Source organism: Typha angustifolia, chromosome 7, assembly GCF_048772165.1.
Source record: "Typha angustifolia cultivar Huaian chromosome 7, ASM4877216v1, whole genome shotgun sequence".
In the NCBI taxonomy this organism is placed as follows: Eukaryota; Viridiplantae; Streptophyta; class Magnoliopsida; order Poales; family Typhaceae; genus Typha; species Typha angustifolia.
In genome coordinates, this window is record NC_133245.1 from 17784593 (window position 1) to 17803459 (window position 18867).

Genomic DNA, 18867 nt, shown 5'->3' on the forward strand with positions numbered 1-18867 from the left:
GAAACCTTTAATCTCAATGAAGCAATCGGGCTAACTACCTATTTACAATTTTACATACGTATATACTATATATAAGCGGTGATTGATCAACCAGGTTGGTTAATTTCGAAAGCATTCTCTCTCCTCTTTGGGCCATTAGTTTTATACAGAGTAGGGGAGAATGGGATCATATTCCGGGACGCCCAGCTTCACAAAAATGTTAACCTGCAATGGTCCAAAAGCTAAAGCAAACTCCAAAGATAATCAAGGGCAAAGCCAAAGGTTTACCTGCAATTTGAGCAAAGAATAGTTTGTTTTTTTTGTCACAATTAAGCAGGAGGTACACTTCTTTCTCCGGAACGTCCTAAAGCAACTTCCTGTATGTTCTAAATAGCCAAATGCAAAATTACTGAGCATGGAATTTGTATATTCTTCTGCATTTATTTTACTCCGGTTGCATGGTTCATGTAATTGGTACAGTTATTTATATATACCTTAGTTCTGGTCACTGCCGACGTGAAGGATGACTTAGCTTTAATTGAAAACTCAATTAATTTTCTAAGTATCGTATCAGGGAGGTTGTAAACCTTCCACTTCGGGCTGTTAATAGGCAACAATCAAGGAATTGGGAAGAAGACGCATGGAAGTCAATGCAAAGGCCAGTTCGCGAACAAGCTAGCGATATATTTGAGGATACAAATTAACACATATCTTTGCGTGGTATAAATTTCCTAACTCCTATTCTATAGGTGAAAAAGTGCTTTTGGTGCTAAAATATTTGCACTTGTGTGGTAGTTAAAGTTCAAGTTCTTAAGCAAATTACTGTACCCTGTGTTTAATTCTTTTGCGACTGTGCTTTATTTATAGTGCTGTCATAGAGGAAGGTTTGTTTAGAGCCAATGTCCTATCTCCTTCATTTTTATCTTTGTCATTTGTTTGATATCTTGTTCCATTATTTTTCAGGTGAAAAGTTTGTTCTAAAATTATCATCCTATTTCCCCTCCTACTATATGTGTATGTCTTGAAGCTTGATAAATTATTTATCTATACACGTGTATAAAAATAAATAAAATAAAAAAATAAACCTTCTTGTAGAGCTATATATATATATATATATAATGCCTCTTTGGACTTTTCTTATTTCCAAGAATTGGGAGATCAGCTGCTTAGAAAGTTGACCAAATGTGATTCAAAACAGTTAAGCCACATCCCTGCAAGTGCAAACCATCTTTTTAAGCGGCGGACGCTTCGGTTTTCTTGTATTATTATTATAGCAAACTGCAAACCACAACGTTTCATGAGCTACGGTTCGTGGTTATCTAGAGCTTATCTTGCTGTACTTTTGAGATTTCACCGGATATTAATTCTTCAAACGACACAAGTTATTGAATTGGTAATTGAAAATTAGCTAAATGCACAAGTAACTCAAGACTTTCCACATATATCTAAAACTGTGTAATAACTAAACCAAGAGATGAGATAGAAACAATAGCTTTGTATGCAATTATATATAAGAAAAGGACTTGGTAATATCACTTCTCTATGTTGGATAGAGAAAGAAAATGGCAAACACTTTTCAACCATCTTTCTTCATGTACTTATTTTATTGCAACACTGCACTATATTTTCGGAGCTCTGTCCTTCTCTACACGCTTCTGATCAAATTCATTTCCACAGCTTTCAATTTAACGCCAAACATGCTGGAGAAAAAATCTAATACCTAATGAGGAACCACGGTAGAGCACCACTAGTAAACACACCGCCGGGAAGAAGGTGAGCTCACAAACAAGCGGAATTATGTCCTTCGTCTCCGCCCTCGTTCCTCCATAGATTTGAAGATAGATATTACATGAAAATGTTACAAGTAGAACAACCGGTGCAATGAGGAATGACGTGTTAGCTAATAAGTACTTAGTAGGAAGGGAGCGACGGAAGTCCTGCTCTTTGTAAAAAGAGCTTAAGAAGGATAAGAATAGCACAAGAGAAGCAGAGGCACTCGATAACCCGATCACGTATGCATGGGAGAACACTTTGAATGCCGTCCTATGGAGGAAAATTGGATTTTGGTTTGTATCATTATCACCTGGAATGGAAAAGCTGGAGGCAAATACCACAGCTGCTACGAGGCTGGAGCATGACTTCCCTAATTCCATTAGTTACTCCTTGCCATTTCTTACCATATCCTTGTGGTTTTTGGTGAAAAGCTCTTCTGTTTCGGCTGTACTCCAGGTCTTTTGGTACTATACTTCTTACTTGCTGCACTTGATACAATCATATGTAAGTTTTCTCGTAATTTTTTGTAGCTTTAGTTCTTAGAATCAGAGAGATATGAAATCATCTGTGTTTCATTTTTTAAGATAGATTTTATTTTTAGCACGCCTATCCATGTGAGTAGTATAGCATAAATTAAATCTTTTTGGTTTGCAACCTTTTACAGTTATATCATTCTTTTTTAAAAAATTTAAAACTTTTAATTCCTAATATAAAGAGGAAAGAAGTTGGTCTATATATAATAATAATAATAAAGTACTAGATTTAGGTAGGATATAGAAGATTAACTTATGGGGTACAAATTTATCTATGTATGTCACATACATCCACATAGTTACATAGTGGATATGTATCTTCCAAGTCCATCTATCTTTTGTGTAGTCAAACCTAAGAAAAAGATATTTCTCACCAACTCTTGAATTAGGAAAATGATTGGAATAGGCATATTAAAGTTAGTGAAGTATATATATATATAAAAGTTCACCTCAAACCTTTAGAGTTCATATTGCATCTGCAAGGCAAAATCCTCATCTTTTTCAGTTTTCTCTCCAGCAAAATGTAGGATGGTATTTCTAGTCACGGTGCCAATGGAGGACAGCAACCAAGAAGGTAAAGTTGGACTACTCCCTGAGGTCATTAATTCTATAACCTTCACAATCTTTTTGTGTCCAAATTTGATTGCCACTTGACGCATATTCCTTCCCTCTGTATCTAAATTTGATGCAGATTACGGAAATAGTGTTAAGATTTGCTTCACGAATTCATCAAGTCCCATTTTAACACCAAGAATTAGAGGTGACTCATTCCATTGAATTATCTCATCAGCAATTCACTTCTATAGTTTTATTCTCAATCGCATCCTCTTCCCCACAGCAGCACTTAACTTCTATAATTATCTTCCCCTGTTGTTCATTTCCATTTATTTTCTTAGATTCCTATTGTTCTTCAGGGTGAAACATATTTCTTTTTCTTTCAGAAGGATCTCCTCCTTTGTTAAAAAAATCCCAATAACTAGGATAGCTGGCCAAGAAAGCAATCAATTCTGTGGCTTGCCGATGGTTTTGTTTCTTCAACTGGAGAGACTGAAATGCTAGTAAATACTGTCAAATAACAAACAAGAATTGTAAATTAAACCTAGTATATTAGATTATAAATGCGGATATCAGTTCATATAGAAACTTCCCTGGATGGAAAAATAAGATCACACAACGCAATTGATTTTTCAACTCCAGAATATAAATAATAATCCAAAATACCTTCTTGAACCTATTCCTATTAGAATAAAACTCACATTGCGAAAACAAAATGCCAAAAAATCCATCTGCCTGTAAAAACATCAAATCCAGAAAGTCAATAAGTCAAATGTAGCGAAAAAAATCACACAACCTCAAGGGATATTACTGTACCATGAATGAAGGTCAACTCCAAGAGGAAACTTTTGACATAGTGTCATCAGAGAATGCTTCCCTTCATCCTGCATTTGTTGCAATAAAAGCCAAAATCATTATGTCATTAATGTTGAAACAAAGAACATTCAATCCATTTAATCAAAGTCCAGGTCTTCGACCTAATGAAAGGTCTCTGTCCCATACATGAGAATATACTAGAATATGAAAGATTGAGTTCATCATTCTTAGTTAGCTTAAAACTTTTAGAGAAATTGGATTGTTCAATTTGGTGCATGAAGCATGAATTCTCATATCACAAAACATTAAGTAGTGAATCACCTTGGTTGGATACATCATTGGTTTCTCCAAATCCTCTTCATCCCCTTCACGTTCAAGAACTGGTTTCTCTTCCAATGGAATAACTGAAATAACAAAGTAAGCTAGAAAAGAGTGCTAAGAGAGCATGAGTGGTAATGCGCACACTCGCAAGCACATGTGGGTGAGTTTAATACTGGTGTTTTATGTGAGTCTCGTGCCTCAATAGTTTCCATGAGCATTATTTATAATGTGTAAGCAACCCATAACATCTCCCACAGTTGATTTCCAGAGCATGTCTATAGAAATATACTTATTTAGACTCTTCTTGCTTCCTGATAAACCTTTCAGAACTTCTAATCATAAAAATAAAGCACTATATATGCTATTTAAATTAACACATTCCTCACTGAATATTCAGTTAAGACCATTCCAATGCATTGAAAGCCTTTATATATGTGCAATCCAAGGTGGTTTTTTTGAAGAAAAATTATGGTCGAAAGTGCCTTAGTTTCCTTATCTTCCATGTTTCTTTTCTCTTCCAATTCCGTATTCTTAAATTCATCTTCAACCTTGTTCTTTCACATTAGGTGGCAATGCAATGAGAGACTGATGGATAGGAATAAAGCAGGTTCATGAGTCAAGACATAGGGAGTGTGGAGTAATAGAAATAGTTTCAGGCATGTCTAATAATTTAGATATTGTATTTGAAACCTTCTCCAGTACACATCAAGCTAAATTTCCATTGCAATTAGTTTGCATTGATCTCTAAAACCCCGCTAATCCTTATGATATGAAAGTTTGGTTGATTGTTCTAACTAATACGAAAACAAATCACCAGTACTCCAAGACAACTGGGATCTGCTACTCCATATGTTTTAGCTAAATAAGTGCCTAATTCAAGAAACTGCATAAAATTTGAAAGGAAAAAAAATAAAAGAGAGGAAAGTGTACTAACAGTCATAGATGAAGGAACCCAGGGGCCCAAGTTGCAGTTTGCTTCTGAAGGCCTCAGGAATGGTCAGCAAGAGCTGCAATGGCGTGACGGCACGCGAATTGCGACTAGTCATCAGATCTTGATATTCACTTGCTATCTCTATTGCAAGATCTGCAAATATGCATTACACATCAACTAGTTATGTAAGATGGTGAATCTTATATTAGATGCAAATCATGCAACAAACAACCAAAACCTATCTGATTTAATTACATATAGTTAACTTATACCAGGTGAATTTCCCATGACTGCACAATGCAGCATGGTGGAGCCATCCTCCCTCCTTTGTTCTATCTTGCTTCCGAGCTCCACCAGCTTCCAAAAGACATCTCGCTCCCCGTAGAGTGCTGCCTTGTGCAGCGGAGTCTCCAGGTTCTTGTTTGTTTTCCCCATAAGCTCCTTGCACTTCTTCACTAGAGCCTCCACCACTGTCACGTCTCCCTTTGCTGCAGCCACATGCAGCGCGGTATCATTGTAGCAGTTCGAAGCCATCAGATTCATTTCAGGCATCACCTCCAACAGCTTCATTGCAAGATCCCTCTTCTCATAGGCAATCACGATGCTAAGCAGTGGGTCATCTGATAAATTTACCGTCTGTGGCATTTCCTTCTTAACGAGATTCTGGAGGTAGTCAAAATCACTATGGTGTATCGCATCATCAATCTCTCTATACTTTTCCATGAGTTTGTCTTTGTCATAGATCTTTGAAAAGTGAGACTGTGGTGATAGCCAGCGGTCATCTAAGCTCACCATATGATCACTGTGAGATAGTTCGTCCATATGATTATCAAGCATTGCCATGTCTTCTTGCTTGATTTTTATCAATTAATGATAGCTTAATGCAACGTTTATAGGCTTGAGAAAAGGTGATAAGAATTGGATGCTTATTTTTCTTTTGCATTTGCTTGTGGTCGAAAGAAGAAAGTATGCATTGGATTCCCTCAATCTATTGGTTTAGGAATAATACAAGTTCATAAGGCAAAAGCTAGGGTGTATTCTGCCAATTGTGAAACCTTTAATCTCAACGAATAATCAGGTTGGCTATTTACAATTTTGCATGGGTGTGTTAGGTGGTGATAGATCAATAGGTTGGTTTCTAAATCATCCTCTTTGGCCCATTAATACACAGTAGCTGGTCAAACAGTAAGGACATTTCTTAGTGTTCTCAACCACTGTATTTGGTTAGTCCCACGGGAATGGATAGCTGAGATCAAATCGATTCATCCAATTTCCACCAAAAAAAAAAAGGAAAAAAGGAAAACTCTAGAGGCAAAAGGGAGACAGTAAGCGGCAAAAAGAACAAGACATAAATAAGTAGTTGGTTCATTGGTTCTCCCATAATCCAAGAAAACTGACAGTTGATTTCCTAGTCACTGTTTACCAAAAGAAACTAACAGCAGTAATTGGGAAAACTAAGGGCAAAGAAAAGTGAAGCACTTTAATTTTTTGCATTTACCAGTTATTTCCAGGACTGCACAAAAATATTAGCTGTAATGCTCCAAAAGCCAAAGCAAATCGCAAAGATCTAGGGCAAATCCAAAGGTTTGCCTGCAAGTTGAGCAAAGCATATTTTTAGGTCACAAGCAGGAGGTTGAGTTTGTATATCTCTGTACAAATATCCAAAGTGGAAAAAAAAACTTGGAGATCTCAACCAAGAGTGTTTTCCTAATGATTGATTAAAAAGGCATCGCCAAATGATGCAGCTTACAATCTGAGAGGCAGAAGGAAATTGGCCTATTAAGGACTATTTCTCCAGGCAGGCTTCAGAAAAGGAATTTGGGCTAAGTGAGCCTCAACCTAAGGCCCATATTGATCTTAGGCCATCCTTTTGCTAATCCTGCATGACTCAAAAGGCAATTGGAATAGATGCATCAGGCTTCAATGCCTGCCCTGACAACTGTATGGATGGATGCAGAGTGAGTGTAACTTACGGTAGACCTATAATGCCCTTGGCGGCTACTCGGAATACTGACACTAATATTAAAGAACATGATTCTTGAACATTAAGCTCTCTAACCAAATGGATCATTAAATAATAGGCATATTAGACATCGTAAATCATATTCATTACACATTATTAGAAAGAATAGGAAATAGCAATAATAAAAAATAATAATAAAAAAGAGGCTATAACCATGTAAAAAGTCATACTGACTAAAAATTCCAAACAATTTTGAAATGAGGATCTGATGCAAAAGCTTTACTACCTCTGAGTCAAAGAAAGAGACATAAGCATTGTTGTTGCCTGTCATATTAATATTGTTTTCACGTTAAGAAAAAAGAGCATAGGCAAGAAGGTGGAGCCATCATACCTTTTGTGAGCATCAGATGCCTACAACAAAAATGAGCATGGCAATTCAGTATTCTGGTTCCTTTATAAGAATGTCCTTGCATATCACATATTATGTTAAGAACTTTAATCTTAGATAAAATTGCAGTTAATAAATTTCAAACATTATAAAGCTAGCTGCGCCTCCACAAAAAGGAAGAACAGATATTGATAAATGATGAAAAGCAGCCATCTGAAAAGTGAAAGTAAAGGGTGTAAGAAGCTTCAAATTCTGCAGGAAGATAAAGGAGTGAATGGAAGTTAGCACCAGCTTAACTTAAAGAGTTTGAGTTTGTAGTGTTCATGATCACTGGCATCTATGTGTCAAAGCATGTAACATAAAATAGTTATTTCAGATGCAAGTAAATTCCACATAACCTTCAACTTCTTCTCTTTAAGTCCTCGATATGGTTCAAACTTGGAACATAATTTTGCTTGCATTCATGCATCCATCGCTCATCAGTAGTACAGAGAAAGTTCACCAACCATGTAAGTTTATGTCAAAAACAAATGGTAATTGGCAACCAATTCAACAAAGAAAGAAAGAGTGGCAAGTCATAATATGATCAAAACCAACAATGGTTTCAATTGGAGAAGAAAAGAAAACACGGTGAAGTTAATAATTATATATTATTCTTAAATGATAAAATTATTTTACCAAAATGTTAAAACATAAAACTCAACTAGAAATGAAATAACAAGTGATGCAACAGGATAAAGTCAGATTAGTTAAATGAGAATTGATGATGTTCATGGGCATAATTCATAACAGAAACCAGGATCAATATTAGACAATATGAAACTGACAATCAAATTTAAGATACCTGCTAGAATTGGCATTAAGTTACAAAAGTAAGTTGGTTGAGAATTTCTTAACAATTAAGTGACGTGATCATGGCAAAACAGATTATATCTTGCCAAACAGAGTATAGCAAGATAGGAACTTCACAGATTAGAAATCAAGATAATACTAGAGGTTAAAGGTTCTAAGATTTTATTTAAGACAATAAAGCATGCAAGGAGTACATAAAAAAAATTATATTGAATTACTCAAACAGTAGTAAACAAAAATATCAGGGTTTTTAAACAAGCTTCTCTTTTTTTTTCGTAAGTAAATAACTAAACTACATCTATGTTAAACAGTCATGCCTGAACTGATCTTGAAGCTTAGGAAATGTTAACATAAGTAGAATAACCTGAAGGAATTATCTCAGCATGGAATTTTTTAAAAAAAAAACACTGGGAGCAAATGTACAATTTGAAATGAAATAAATATCAGGGCAGTTTTACAATAAAATATAGATTAGGATGAGAAACAGCACGATCTAACAACTAATTAATAATACAAGTATGCAACATCTTAGAACCTTGTTACCTCATTATCATACAAATCAATGTAAAAACAGGATAAAATAAAAAAGTAGTAATGAATAAAAACATTAAAGTCTACATCACAGCCGTAACTGACAAGTGCAAAATGTTATGGAGTCAAAGGAGCAGAACCTGTTGACAATCGGAAGAGTATATATTCTTAGTAAACACAGAACAAAATTGGATCAAAAGTTCAATGCACGCCAAAAAAAACATTACATCCGTGATAAATCAACTAGTCAAAAGACAATTATTTTAACCTTAAGATTCCATCAAAGCCTGAAGTCAACTAGCTAGATAAGACAAAATTTCGGCATACATGTTATTTTTGGGTCTAGTAAGAAAAAGATCATAAGAAGAACTGATAACCTCAGTTATAAACAATATAGAAACTAGACATTGCTGATATTAAGACAAAAAAAAAACAACTGAAAATGACACCAGTAGTAGAACTAAGAAATTTGAGCATAGGAAATTGTGTTTTTGAACTATGAAGTGCCCAAATCAAGAAGGAAGAGATATATGCAAGTATACAACAAAATAAAATCTTAGCAAAAAGAGGATATTATAAGAGTCATATTAAGATTAAAAAAATTAAGCTCCAAGAGACCAACATATCTTTGCAAGACATGAAGACACATTCTAGTAGACACTAAGGTGATCTATGAAATTACCTATAAATAGATAATCTAACTTAAATTAGGTGACATGCACCTCTGTGCAGATTTATAACCTGAATAATATGGAAGAAGAAAAAAATTCTTTTACTTAACTAACAAAGAGGTAAAAGAACGGAATAAAGAGAAAATGATCAAATATAATTATGATAGAAAGGATAATGCATTCACAAAGTCTGTCATATCCCCATTATGAATAACTCATCATGTAAAAGCAATTTGCATTAAGTAAACTCCTATAAAGTGTTGCAACAGGAAGTATGGAATTGTCGATGTTAGTTTGCTATCTCAATCAAAGGTGGCAAGATAATACAGCCCCAAAAATCACAATAATATATAGTGCTGCAAAGAAGCATAGAAAATCTTGAATAATTTATTTTATGTATTGATAGAAAGATCTAATTACAAGGTAACTCGTGTCCCAAATGTTCAAATTTTGCAGAGCCTACTTTCTGAAACATAACAACAGAACCTTATGACAGTCACAAGAAGAAGAACAAGTAAAGATTAAGATAGAATTGACTTGACAAAATTTGAGGTCAATCAATCAAAGCCCCAAACAGTAGTATAGAAAAAGTACCTATGAATAAGATAGAATTTAAAAAGCTTATCAAAATAACGAGAAATTCATTGCAGATCAATGACCCAAATATGACAGCATATGAATAAGCAAGTCTAGGAGTATGTTGTACTCATGCTGTCAAAGGGCAAACATACGAAATCCAGCAATATTGGAATAGTAACTCTCACATAATTCATAGAAAGAAAGGAAGACCGCAGTTAAACCTTCTTAGAAACCTTTAGCACCCTGTCATTTGAGCAGGATGCCGAATCTCAATATGATGCTACTCCACTCATCTGGCAAAATCGTCGAAACAGGACCATTTGAATTATGCGAATACTTTCGATTCACCACCGATAAAACAAAGAAACTTAAAATAAATTATTCAAAATCGTACCGTCATAGTAGTACAACACGAGTTGGGGCGTAAGAGGATCCATCCAAAACCCTAGAACACGCGAACGAAGAAAGGAACAGAAACTAGCCCAAGAATCCCCCAATAACGAAACCCTAATCAAGAAAGTGGCAAGAAATGACTGCGATGGATATCGAATTGCCTGCAATGTAGCTTCTAGCGAGATCGAGAATGGCGGGCGCGAGAGAGAAAAGTTTCGACATGCGGTCTTACCGCGCTCCGCCTCCCGCTTAAAAAGGAAGCAATTCGACCGACTTCGGAAATCTGAAACATGCGTTTCGCCTCGTGATTCACATCTTCTAGTGCCCGGTTGGTCGTTTTGCATATCGCCACCTACAATTACAGCGTATCGTGGAAAACCCCTCTTTTTGATGTATTTGCAAATAGATCCTCCTCCTTATTTGTATTTGTAAAACAAGTAAACAACACATCCTTATCATTAGCAAGGAAAATTTCTCACTATATTTTTCTCGTGGGTCCCGACCATAGAGCCTAGATTAGGTTAATTGATATTGAAAACTTGGGAAAGTAGTTGAACTATGTGTTATTTCTGATTTAATTGTTTAATTATGATCAGAGAGGCCTCCTATGGTAATGGTATGCTTGTCCAATATTGGACTATCAATTATATTTCAACTTATATGTATCCTAACACTGTTAGCTTTCTCCATTTCTTTGGTCTACTAGTGAAACTTTCTTTTGCAAGTGAACTACCTTCAACGAATCCCACCAACTCTTAATCCCAAAGCATATTAACGTTCCAATTAAGCTCACCTCTTGTTCTGATCACAAGAATTCGTAGGTGGTTAATTTCTTCCATTGGCGTATTCTTCATTATTTCCTGGATAGATTTGAGCTAGCATGGGTGCAAGCGAGAAGAAAGAGGTGGTCGTGGAGAAGAAAGAAGAGGTGATCACCGCCATTTATAAGTTAAACATCCATTGCAAGGAATGTGCTCGGGTAATTGAGAATCATATCACACGGCACCAAGGTGAGAATATTGCATGTCTAAGTTTATCTTTGTGTGTTAGTTATGATCGATCTACCATTGCTTTATATATTTCAGGGGTTCAGAAGGTGGATATCAATGTTGAGAGCGGAAAAGTTACAGTTAAAGGCGTCAAGATCGACGTGAAGAAGATTCATGAGCGACTCGAGAAGAAGACCAGGAAGAAGGTTGAGCTCTTATCACCCTTACCAAAGAAAGAAGAGAAGCCAGTAGTGAAGGAGGAGAAGAAGAAAGAGGTATACGTTTTCTTCTTCAAGTTAATTATCGACAATAAGAATATAAATCTAGAATTTTTCTTCCCCTTGCTTTATGTAAGACCTCCAAATTATATATATATATGCTTGTTACTTGTTAATTTCTTATGTTACAACCATTACTTTCAGGAGGTTGTGAAGACCACAGTTGTGAAGGTTCATATGCACTGTGATAGATGTGCAGCCGATCTCACTGAAGTTTTGCTGCAACACAAAAGTATATATCAAATTTACCAAATACTTTGATCGTTTTCTTCAAGCAAACAATTTCTTTCTTAAAAAAAGAAAAACAAACATTATTATTTTTATTTTTTTGCTAACCTTTGATATTAGTTAATTAATGCTACAGGTATTCATACTGTTAAGACAAATCGAGAAGCTCAGACTTGCACAATCATCGGCACAATAGAGGAGAAAAAATTGATCGAATACATCCGCAAGAAGGCGCGCAAGCACGCTGAGATTATACCTCAAAAGCAAGAGAAGAAAGTGGAGAAGGTTGAAGAGAAAATAAAGGTGGAAGCAAAGGTTGGTAAAGAAGGAGTGAAGATAGAAGTGACCGAGAAGAAAGAGAAAGAGGAGATCAAGAGCAAAGATATCATTTTTCCTTACTTCATACCATGCACACATCCACACTTTATGAACTGCACACACCCAGACTTCATAAACTACCCACATCCTGCACCCTTTCTTCACTGCATGCATCCAACTGAGTACTTCAGTGATGAGAACCCAAATGCTTGTTCTGTGATGTAAATGATAAAAGTACAACATATCTGAGACATATGTGACATTATAGTAACTAATAAGAAGATTCGCTATTAGTTCATATGCCGTTTAATTTGCTTCAGAATTTCATTACATTATAGTATCAGACTCTTTTACATGTCCGAAAAAAACCCTTGTATTTCATGTAAGAAGAAAAAGTTCATCATTAGCTAGCAATTTCTTCTCTTCTTTCCTTTCCTTGGAACATCAGAAATCCAGCAAAATGTCTGAATTCTAGTGGAATTATATCAAGAATTATGATAGTTCGAGATCACCGTGTTGTGCACCTATAGATATAATATAGTTTCTGCTGTTGGGTAAATAAAGTACAGGTTCAAAGAGAAGGATCTCTAGCTATCCATCTCCAAAATATTAATGTATGTGAAAGAAGTGACATCATATATAAAGTAGATGATTCTAAAACTAATAACTGAAGAACTGTATGGAATGTATCAGGTTAGAATTTGCAAGCTAGCTACATTAGATAGCAGAAGATCTAGTTGCAGTATACTTTAATTGCCAAAATCCCAAGTTTCATCATATAGGATACCCTCGAGTCCTGCAAATCTCGAATAGCCGAAAGTCTAGAGAGGCTACTTAACCTTTCTTAAATTATATATATATCAGATGAATGAAAAGTACAACTGAAAGAACTTTGAATAAGAAGCGCATCGGTTTAATTGATCAAGATACCTTCCTTAAAACTTTTGCCACTTATCTACATGGTTTCTCTATCAGCAAGCCTAATATGTTCGAAAAATTTTAGAACACATACATGACGCAAGAAAAGAATTTCACCTATTTTTCCCTTCAACAGTCCGGCAATACAATTACTTCAATTGCTCCTCCTAATTAAGGTTAATAATATAGAATAGTTACCTCTACTATCGAAATAATTATGTGTATTTACAAAATTAGAAGTTGGAATTCCCTAGTATTGTGCAAGCTCATGCAATTAATCAGTGGTGATCAACTGCCTTAACTTACCCTAGACAAGCAAAGATCTCGATATATAAAAGGTAACCTAATAACTTTCTCAACAAAAAGAAGAAAAAGAAGAAGACGAAATAACTGAATAACTGATAATAGGAGGTGTAACCATCTATCTATAAGGTGCTATGAGCATGCATGCTGTTATAAGGTAACATCTGAACCATATTTATCAAATCTTAAGAACATAAACTGATAGTTGACATAATAACAAATACTTTCAATGATGGTAAACTATATGTAATTGATGAGATATCATACTAAATATCTAATTAGCTAAAAAGAAAGACTTGGACAGTTAGGTCTCCTTTTCTTGATCGATTAGTTTCATAGTGTTTACTATAAAATTAGCAGCATGAACGTCACAAGTGAAAGGAAATTAGACTATCTCCGTCTGAAATGGAAAGAGATCTAGAGAGAATATTATTTAATTCTAATATTTGGAATACAACAAATCCGATGTTTTATAATTAAAACGGAATTAAAAAAAACATAATCTTTTGAAAGATAGCAAATAATTTGAAGTTATTACTTGATCCAGCAAATATGATGATTGAGATGATGAAGTGCATATATCTGGCTTGAAATAGGCATAATAAATGTAAAACTAACTACAACGGAGTGAACAAGAAAAAGATTGTGCACAAATTAAGGGAACTCAGAAGGAATCTTTGAATGCGCAGCTCCCGATAACTCATAGAAAACAGCAGTTTGGATTTAACATGGACAGAGAAAATACAAAGACATAGACAGGAAGATGGTTAAGATTCCCCAGGAGTTAGCTTGCATGTTTCCAGAAACTTAAATCTTGTGGTCTCTTCATCATATTAATACATGCACACGTGGGAAGAAGAAATTTTATAATTAAACCACATCTAGGATGCCCTACTTCTCCTACATAACCAGATCTATATATGTAACAAGAATTGAAGCAACATAATAGCTACTACAATAACATTATATGTTCTTCTTTTTAGATAGTATCGATCAAAGACAAAACCAATTTTAGAGCTTCAAAAAGCATTCACGAGACCCAATTCATTCAACTATGAATAGATCTGTAAACATCAAAGCGTAGTATTAATATAGCGAGGATAAAGCTAGCAGTGGACAAGTGTTAAAGGCCAGTGGCCTCAAACCATTGCTTATGAGAATAACAAGCATCTAGTAGCTACAACAATAACAACAACAACAATAACAAACAACAACAGGATCAGACCGGAGGGAATGAGAGAGGAAAAGATAACAACACAAAGCCCACGAAACCAAAATATCAGCACATTTGAGTGAGAGAGAGAGGAAGGGAGACTAATTTTACATAGGGAAATATTCTAACCTTGAGCTGCTCAAGAACTCTACTCTCCGTTGCATGGAATTGTCGCGATATTGCACCCGTTATAAACCGTATGATCAGAAGGGCCCCCGGCCGGCCGATGCGCCGGCCCAGCCGTGGCCATCGACAGGCAGCTGGCAATTCGCCATGTTAAGCGACGGCAAATTAAAGAAGGGCAGCCCCGAAGACGACGGGTCGGGAAACGGATTCCCCGCTCCCTCTCCCCCTCCCCCGCCGCTCCCCGCCTCGCCCCCCGATCCTTGCGGCACCGGCGGCAGCATCTGCAGCGGCGGGGCCTCCTCCTCCTCCAACGGCAGCCTCTCGTACGCGACGTTCGTGAACGAGGCGGCGATCACGATCACTGGCCCGGCGGCGAAGAGAGCCCCGACGACGTTCCCTCCCACCACCTGCCCCTGCCCTCCTGCGAGGAAGATCGTGAGGCTCGTGGCGCCGGGTGGGGCCGGCGGCGGGAGGAAGGATCCTGAAAGGGAGAGGATCTCGAACCGGCCGTGGAGGGCGACGACTGCGCCCGCGGCGGAGGGCTGACGCAGAGTAACGTTCGTGACGGTGCCGCTGCCGCTGAGCACGCAGATGCCGCGCTGGCGGCGGCGAGCGTAAGTGGCGACGCAGTCGAACACGTCGCAGCCGCCGCCGACCTCCAAGATGTGGGCCCGGAGTGTGTTGGCGCTCTCCCTGGTGATAATTACCGGGGGCTTCGGCTTGTTCTTCGAACCCGGTGGCCTGCCACGTGGGCGGCGAGCCACCACGGAGCCCGCCTGGGCCGACGAGGAGGAGCCATCGTTGCCGCGGTTGACATTGTGATCGTCCTCGGAGTTGTCGTTGTCGTTGTTGTTGTGGCTATGGTTGTTGAGGTGGTGGGGAAGGTGGTGGAGGTTATGCACGAATCTGGAGGCGGCGGTGCCTAGATCCAACCCGGCCATAATTAACTCATATAAGAAAAAAGAGAAAAAAAATATACAATAATACGAGAAAAATAATAGGAGACTGTGTTTCTTCTTTTTTAAATTTGAAAAGTGGGGAAAAGGGTTGGGAAATTATATTAAACTTAGCTAGAAAAGGAAATAGATGATGATTAAGAAGGGTTGGAGAACAGGGAAGGTTGAGGAGAGATCTAGTTGCGAGGAAATATAGAAAAAACGAGGATCTATGCAGAGAAAGGGAGGTGGAAGGGACGGATACAAAGAAGAGAGAGAGAGAGAGAGGTGTTAAAATAATTTAGAGAGAGAAGGGAACAGAGAGGCGCGTGAGTCTTGAGAGAGAGAGAGAGAAGAGATGGGTTATGATATGATAAATGATGTAATGGTGATGGCGATGTGTTAGGGCAGGAAGGGGGCCTTATTAAAATGTCCTAAACCGGGGTTTAAGGGATTGTTAACCGTGGGTTTAGGGAGGTTGACCTTAGGGTCAGGTTAAAGGCTTGTGGGATAGAGGTTGCTACGGCGGATGGGACCCACATCAGTCTCTCTCCCTCTCTCTCTCTCTCTCTATCTTTCCTAGCAAGAACTAGTAATTAATTAAGCTATAAACCTCTTCGGCTTTCTTTGGCTTGGCTTAATTTCAACTCTAATGCTACAAAGGAGGAGCTACACATATTTATATATATCAAAGCTTGAGCTAGGAAAACACTTTACGAAGTACACATTGAACCATGGCAACTATATGTACCATAAAATGAGGCAAAAAGTGTAATAATACATCTATTGCACCATATATTAATTCGTAGTGGTACTTACAGAGAATTTATGTGCAAATGCTAGTGTGTGGTATATTTGTCCTCTTATCTAAAATTAATTAAGCAGTGGTTGTTCTTTCTGATCATTGTTTCCTCTTTTAATATCGAGTCCGACGATTTAATTAAAGATGATGTTGAAGTGGAACTAAATTAATGAGGAAAGAGTGAGATAGATGGGGTTTTTGGATAAAGAGTTTCTTAAAGTATTGCGTTAATATATCAAAACTTAATTAGAGTACGTAGTTCTAGATCTTCTTTTAATCCTAATAAACTATACGGAGTCAAACGTGCAAGCTCACAGCCACAACTGTAACGGATCCATATGCATTATTAACTATTTGAGACATGGCAAAATTATTCAGACACATGTTTAAATGATTCATGTAGAAAGATCGATCTGGATAAATACTTGAGAGTTGACTATCTGAAATCTTGCATGGATTTAACCTAAAACCGGCCGTTACGGAGGAAACGTGGATGCTAGCAGTGAAACGGTACCAGGAAACGAGTAAACTTTTTCTTTCGCCCTCTTCTTCTCCTTCTTCTTCTTCTTCTTCTTCTTCTTATAAACCGTAGGTGAAGTCACCTCGCAGTCGCAATTCTAACGGCTACCTCGGGAACTCTGCCCTCATTTCTCGCGCGCTGCCGACTTCCACACGTGAGAGAACCCCGTAACTTCCCAACGGAAAAGACGGGAGGGGGGGTGAGAGCTTTGTGAAATTCTCATTTCACACCCTGAGCTGTTAACTATTTAAGATGGGTCGAACGGAGCGGAGCCGAGCCGAGCCGAGCCGAGGAGTGGGAGTCTCCAAGGTCAAAACTGACCTCTTCCCTCCACCGTTCCTCGTCGTGGCTGTCGGCCATGGGCAGGCAGTCGCTTTCATCGGGAATTGGTCAGCCCCCCGCACTCCCTCCCCCTGCCCGTACTTTCCGGGCAGCCCAAAGCCCTACACAACCCAACCGCTCCACGAGGATCCAACGTGGGCCCCGCCCACCTGCCCGTTCTGCCCGAGGAGGGAAAAGGAGAAGAAGAAGAAACCCTAACCCTAACCCTAATCCTAATCCTAACCCTAAGAAACCACCGAGAGCCCTCCCCCGGAGTTCTCGCGATGGACCTCCACCGACTACCTTCAGCCACGTCAGCGCCGCCTCTCCTCTGGGCTGGGCTAGAAAGCACTACTTCACCATCCTCCTCCATCTCTGGGAGTTCACAGAATTGCAATATGTTTCTAAAATGATTATTTATTAGAGGAACAGTGCCTCGTTCGTACGTTTTCTAAGAACGGAAATAAGAAAAGATGTAGGTTGGAAAAGAAGGGAAAAAAAAGGATCGTAATTTTTAGTTGCTTGGTGTGATGTTTATCTTTTCCTAGATCTCTATCTTATGATGCAACAACTGTGTTAAGGTTTAATATAGAATTAACTCACCAATCATAGGTTTGGAAAGGATTAGAACATATTGATTAAATATGTAAAATCTTCACTTGTACATCTGACCATTGTGGTTTTTAGAGTTAAATTCATGTTGATGATAGACTGCACGACTTCTAGGTAGAGAATTAGATATATATATATATATATATGATCCTTCTCTTGCTATTGAATGGTTGTAACCTCGAAGACTTGACCGGCAATGGTGACTCGAGATCTCCGGCACGCATCGTTATCTTCGCTGCTTTTGACTGGTTATAGAGAGTGACTTGCACCCATTTGTCACCTTTAGCTTTAAGAAAGTGATTAATATATATATAATATTGGTAATCTCGACAATCATGTCGCTTTCAGCCTATCGCGTGATAGATTCGGGCTTAACAAAGAGATTAGCAACCATTAATCCCTTGTTGAGTCCGGGAGGTCCCACTACATTTGCCCTTGGAGCTAATACTTAAGTTCTAAACTTGCATATCACTCCACCATACTAATTAATTGACAAAGTGACTTCATTAGGGTAATAATATTTCTTAGTATCTTTCCCATCCCATAGGCTCAATATGCTCTCCACATAGAAGGATAAGAACATGGTAGAATCGAATTTAAAAGTTCAAATATGTATCCTCTTGAATTACTTGAATAATGCTGGCCACTGATAATGGTGGAGCTTTTCTTTATTAAAGTTAGTTCTTCTATTTTTCTAATCAACAGTAGGGATGTACTAACTAAATCTGTCTTTGATTAAATTAAACTGGGAACCAAAACTATACTTTTAAATGTAAAGCTTGATAGTTGTGATTAAAATTTAAATAAGAGCTGCATCTTCTTTATAATTATTGTCCTCCCCTTGTTTAATATGAAGTATATAGCCAAGCGAATGCTAAAGATTGGGAAGATTCTTTGATTCAATCATTGCATGATTAGAACTTTCTTAGTGCATCAAATTAGGTTAAATATGAGTTAATAAATGGCACATTATAACTTAACATGTTGGTACTAAAAAGTAACTTCTATTTCTATTTTTC

The 18867-nt window shown here is 37.5% G+C and overlaps 3 protein-coding genes across 11 annotated transcripts; 1 reads left to right on the forward strand and 2 right to left on the reverse strand.

Moving 5' to 3' along the window:
* Positions 1-3464: 3464 nt before the first annotated feature.
* On the reverse strand, positions 3465-10564 carry LOC140762483 (uncharacterized). Of its 9 annotated transcripts, none has more exons than XM_073100311.1 (8): positions 10287-10511; positions 10114-10185; positions 7263-7337; positions 5181-6498; positions 4912-5061; positions 3978-4060; positions 3657-3724; positions 3465-3575 (listed from the first exon to the last, which is right to left on the reverse strand). In XM_073100311.1, exons 4-8 carry the CDS (start codon positions 5749-5751, stop codon positions 3473-3475), a joined length of 975 nt encoding a protein of 324 aa, XP_072956412.1. In that variant the 5' UTR covers positions 5752-6498; positions 7263-7337; positions 10114-10185; positions 10287-10511; the 3' UTR covers positions 3465-3472. The 9 variants fall into 9 exon arrangements, with proteins under 9 accessions (XP_072956412.1, XP_072956419.1, XP_072956416.1 ...); XM_073100318.1 differs by having other exon boundaries at positions 5181-5690; positions 6407-6498; positions 7263-10185; XM_073100315.1 differs by having other exon boundaries at positions 5181-5710; positions 6407-6498; positions 7263-10185.
* Positions 10565-11044: 480 nt separating this feature from the next.
* On the forward strand, positions 11045-14243 carry LOC140761867 (heavy metal-associated isoprenylated plant protein 4-like). The gene is made up of 4 exons (XM_073099373.1): positions 11045-11295; positions 11371-11549; positions 11697-11784; positions 11917-14243. Exons 1-4 carry the CDS (start codon positions 11166-11168, stop codon positions 12321-12323), a joined length of 804 nt encoding a protein of 267 aa, XP_072955474.1. The 5' UTR covers positions 11045-11165; the 3' UTR covers positions 12324-14243.
* A 135-nt stretch (positions 14244-14378) lies between these two features.
* Positions 14379-15931, reverse strand: LOC140761866 (AT-hook motif nuclear-localized protein 23-like). The gene has a single exon (XM_073099372.1). The coding sequence runs from the start codon at positions 15597-15599 to the stop codon at positions 14736-14738; it is 864 nt and encodes a 287-aa protein (XP_072955473.1). The 5' UTR covers positions 15600-15931; the 3' UTR covers positions 14379-14735.
* Positions 15932-18867: the final 2936 nt, after the last annotated feature.

Bases quoted from the DNA above. Each gene is read 5' to 3' on its own strand.
- LOC140762483 (XM_073100309.1), bottom strand. From the start codon at position 5,751: ATGGCAATGCTTGATAATCATATGGACGAACTATCTCACAGTGATCAT. The intron at 3,725-3,977 runs GTGATTCACTAC...CAACAAATGCAG, and splicing joins CAATGATGTATCCAACCAAG to GATGAAGGGAAGCATTCTCT. The intron at 3,576-3,656 runs GTACAGTAATAT...ATGTTTTTACAG, and splicing joins GGAGTTGACCTTCATTCATG to GCAGATGGATTTTTTGGCAT.
- LOC140761867 (XM_073099373.1), top strand. From the start codon at position 11,166: ATGGGTGCAAGCGAGAAGAAAGAGGTGGTCGTGGAGAAGAAAGAAGAG. The intron at 11,296-11,370 runs GTGAGAATATTG...TATATATTTCAG, and splicing joins TCATATCACACGGCACCAAG to GGGTTCAGAAGGTGGATATC. The intron at 11,550-11,696 runs GTATACGTTTTC...CATTACTTTCAG, and splicing joins AGGAGGAGAAGAAGAAAGAG to GAGGTTGTGAAGACCACAGT.
- LOC140761866 (XM_073099372.1), bottom strand. From the start codon at position 15,599: ATGGCCGGGTTGGATCTAGGCACCGCCGCCTCCAGATTCGTGCATAAC.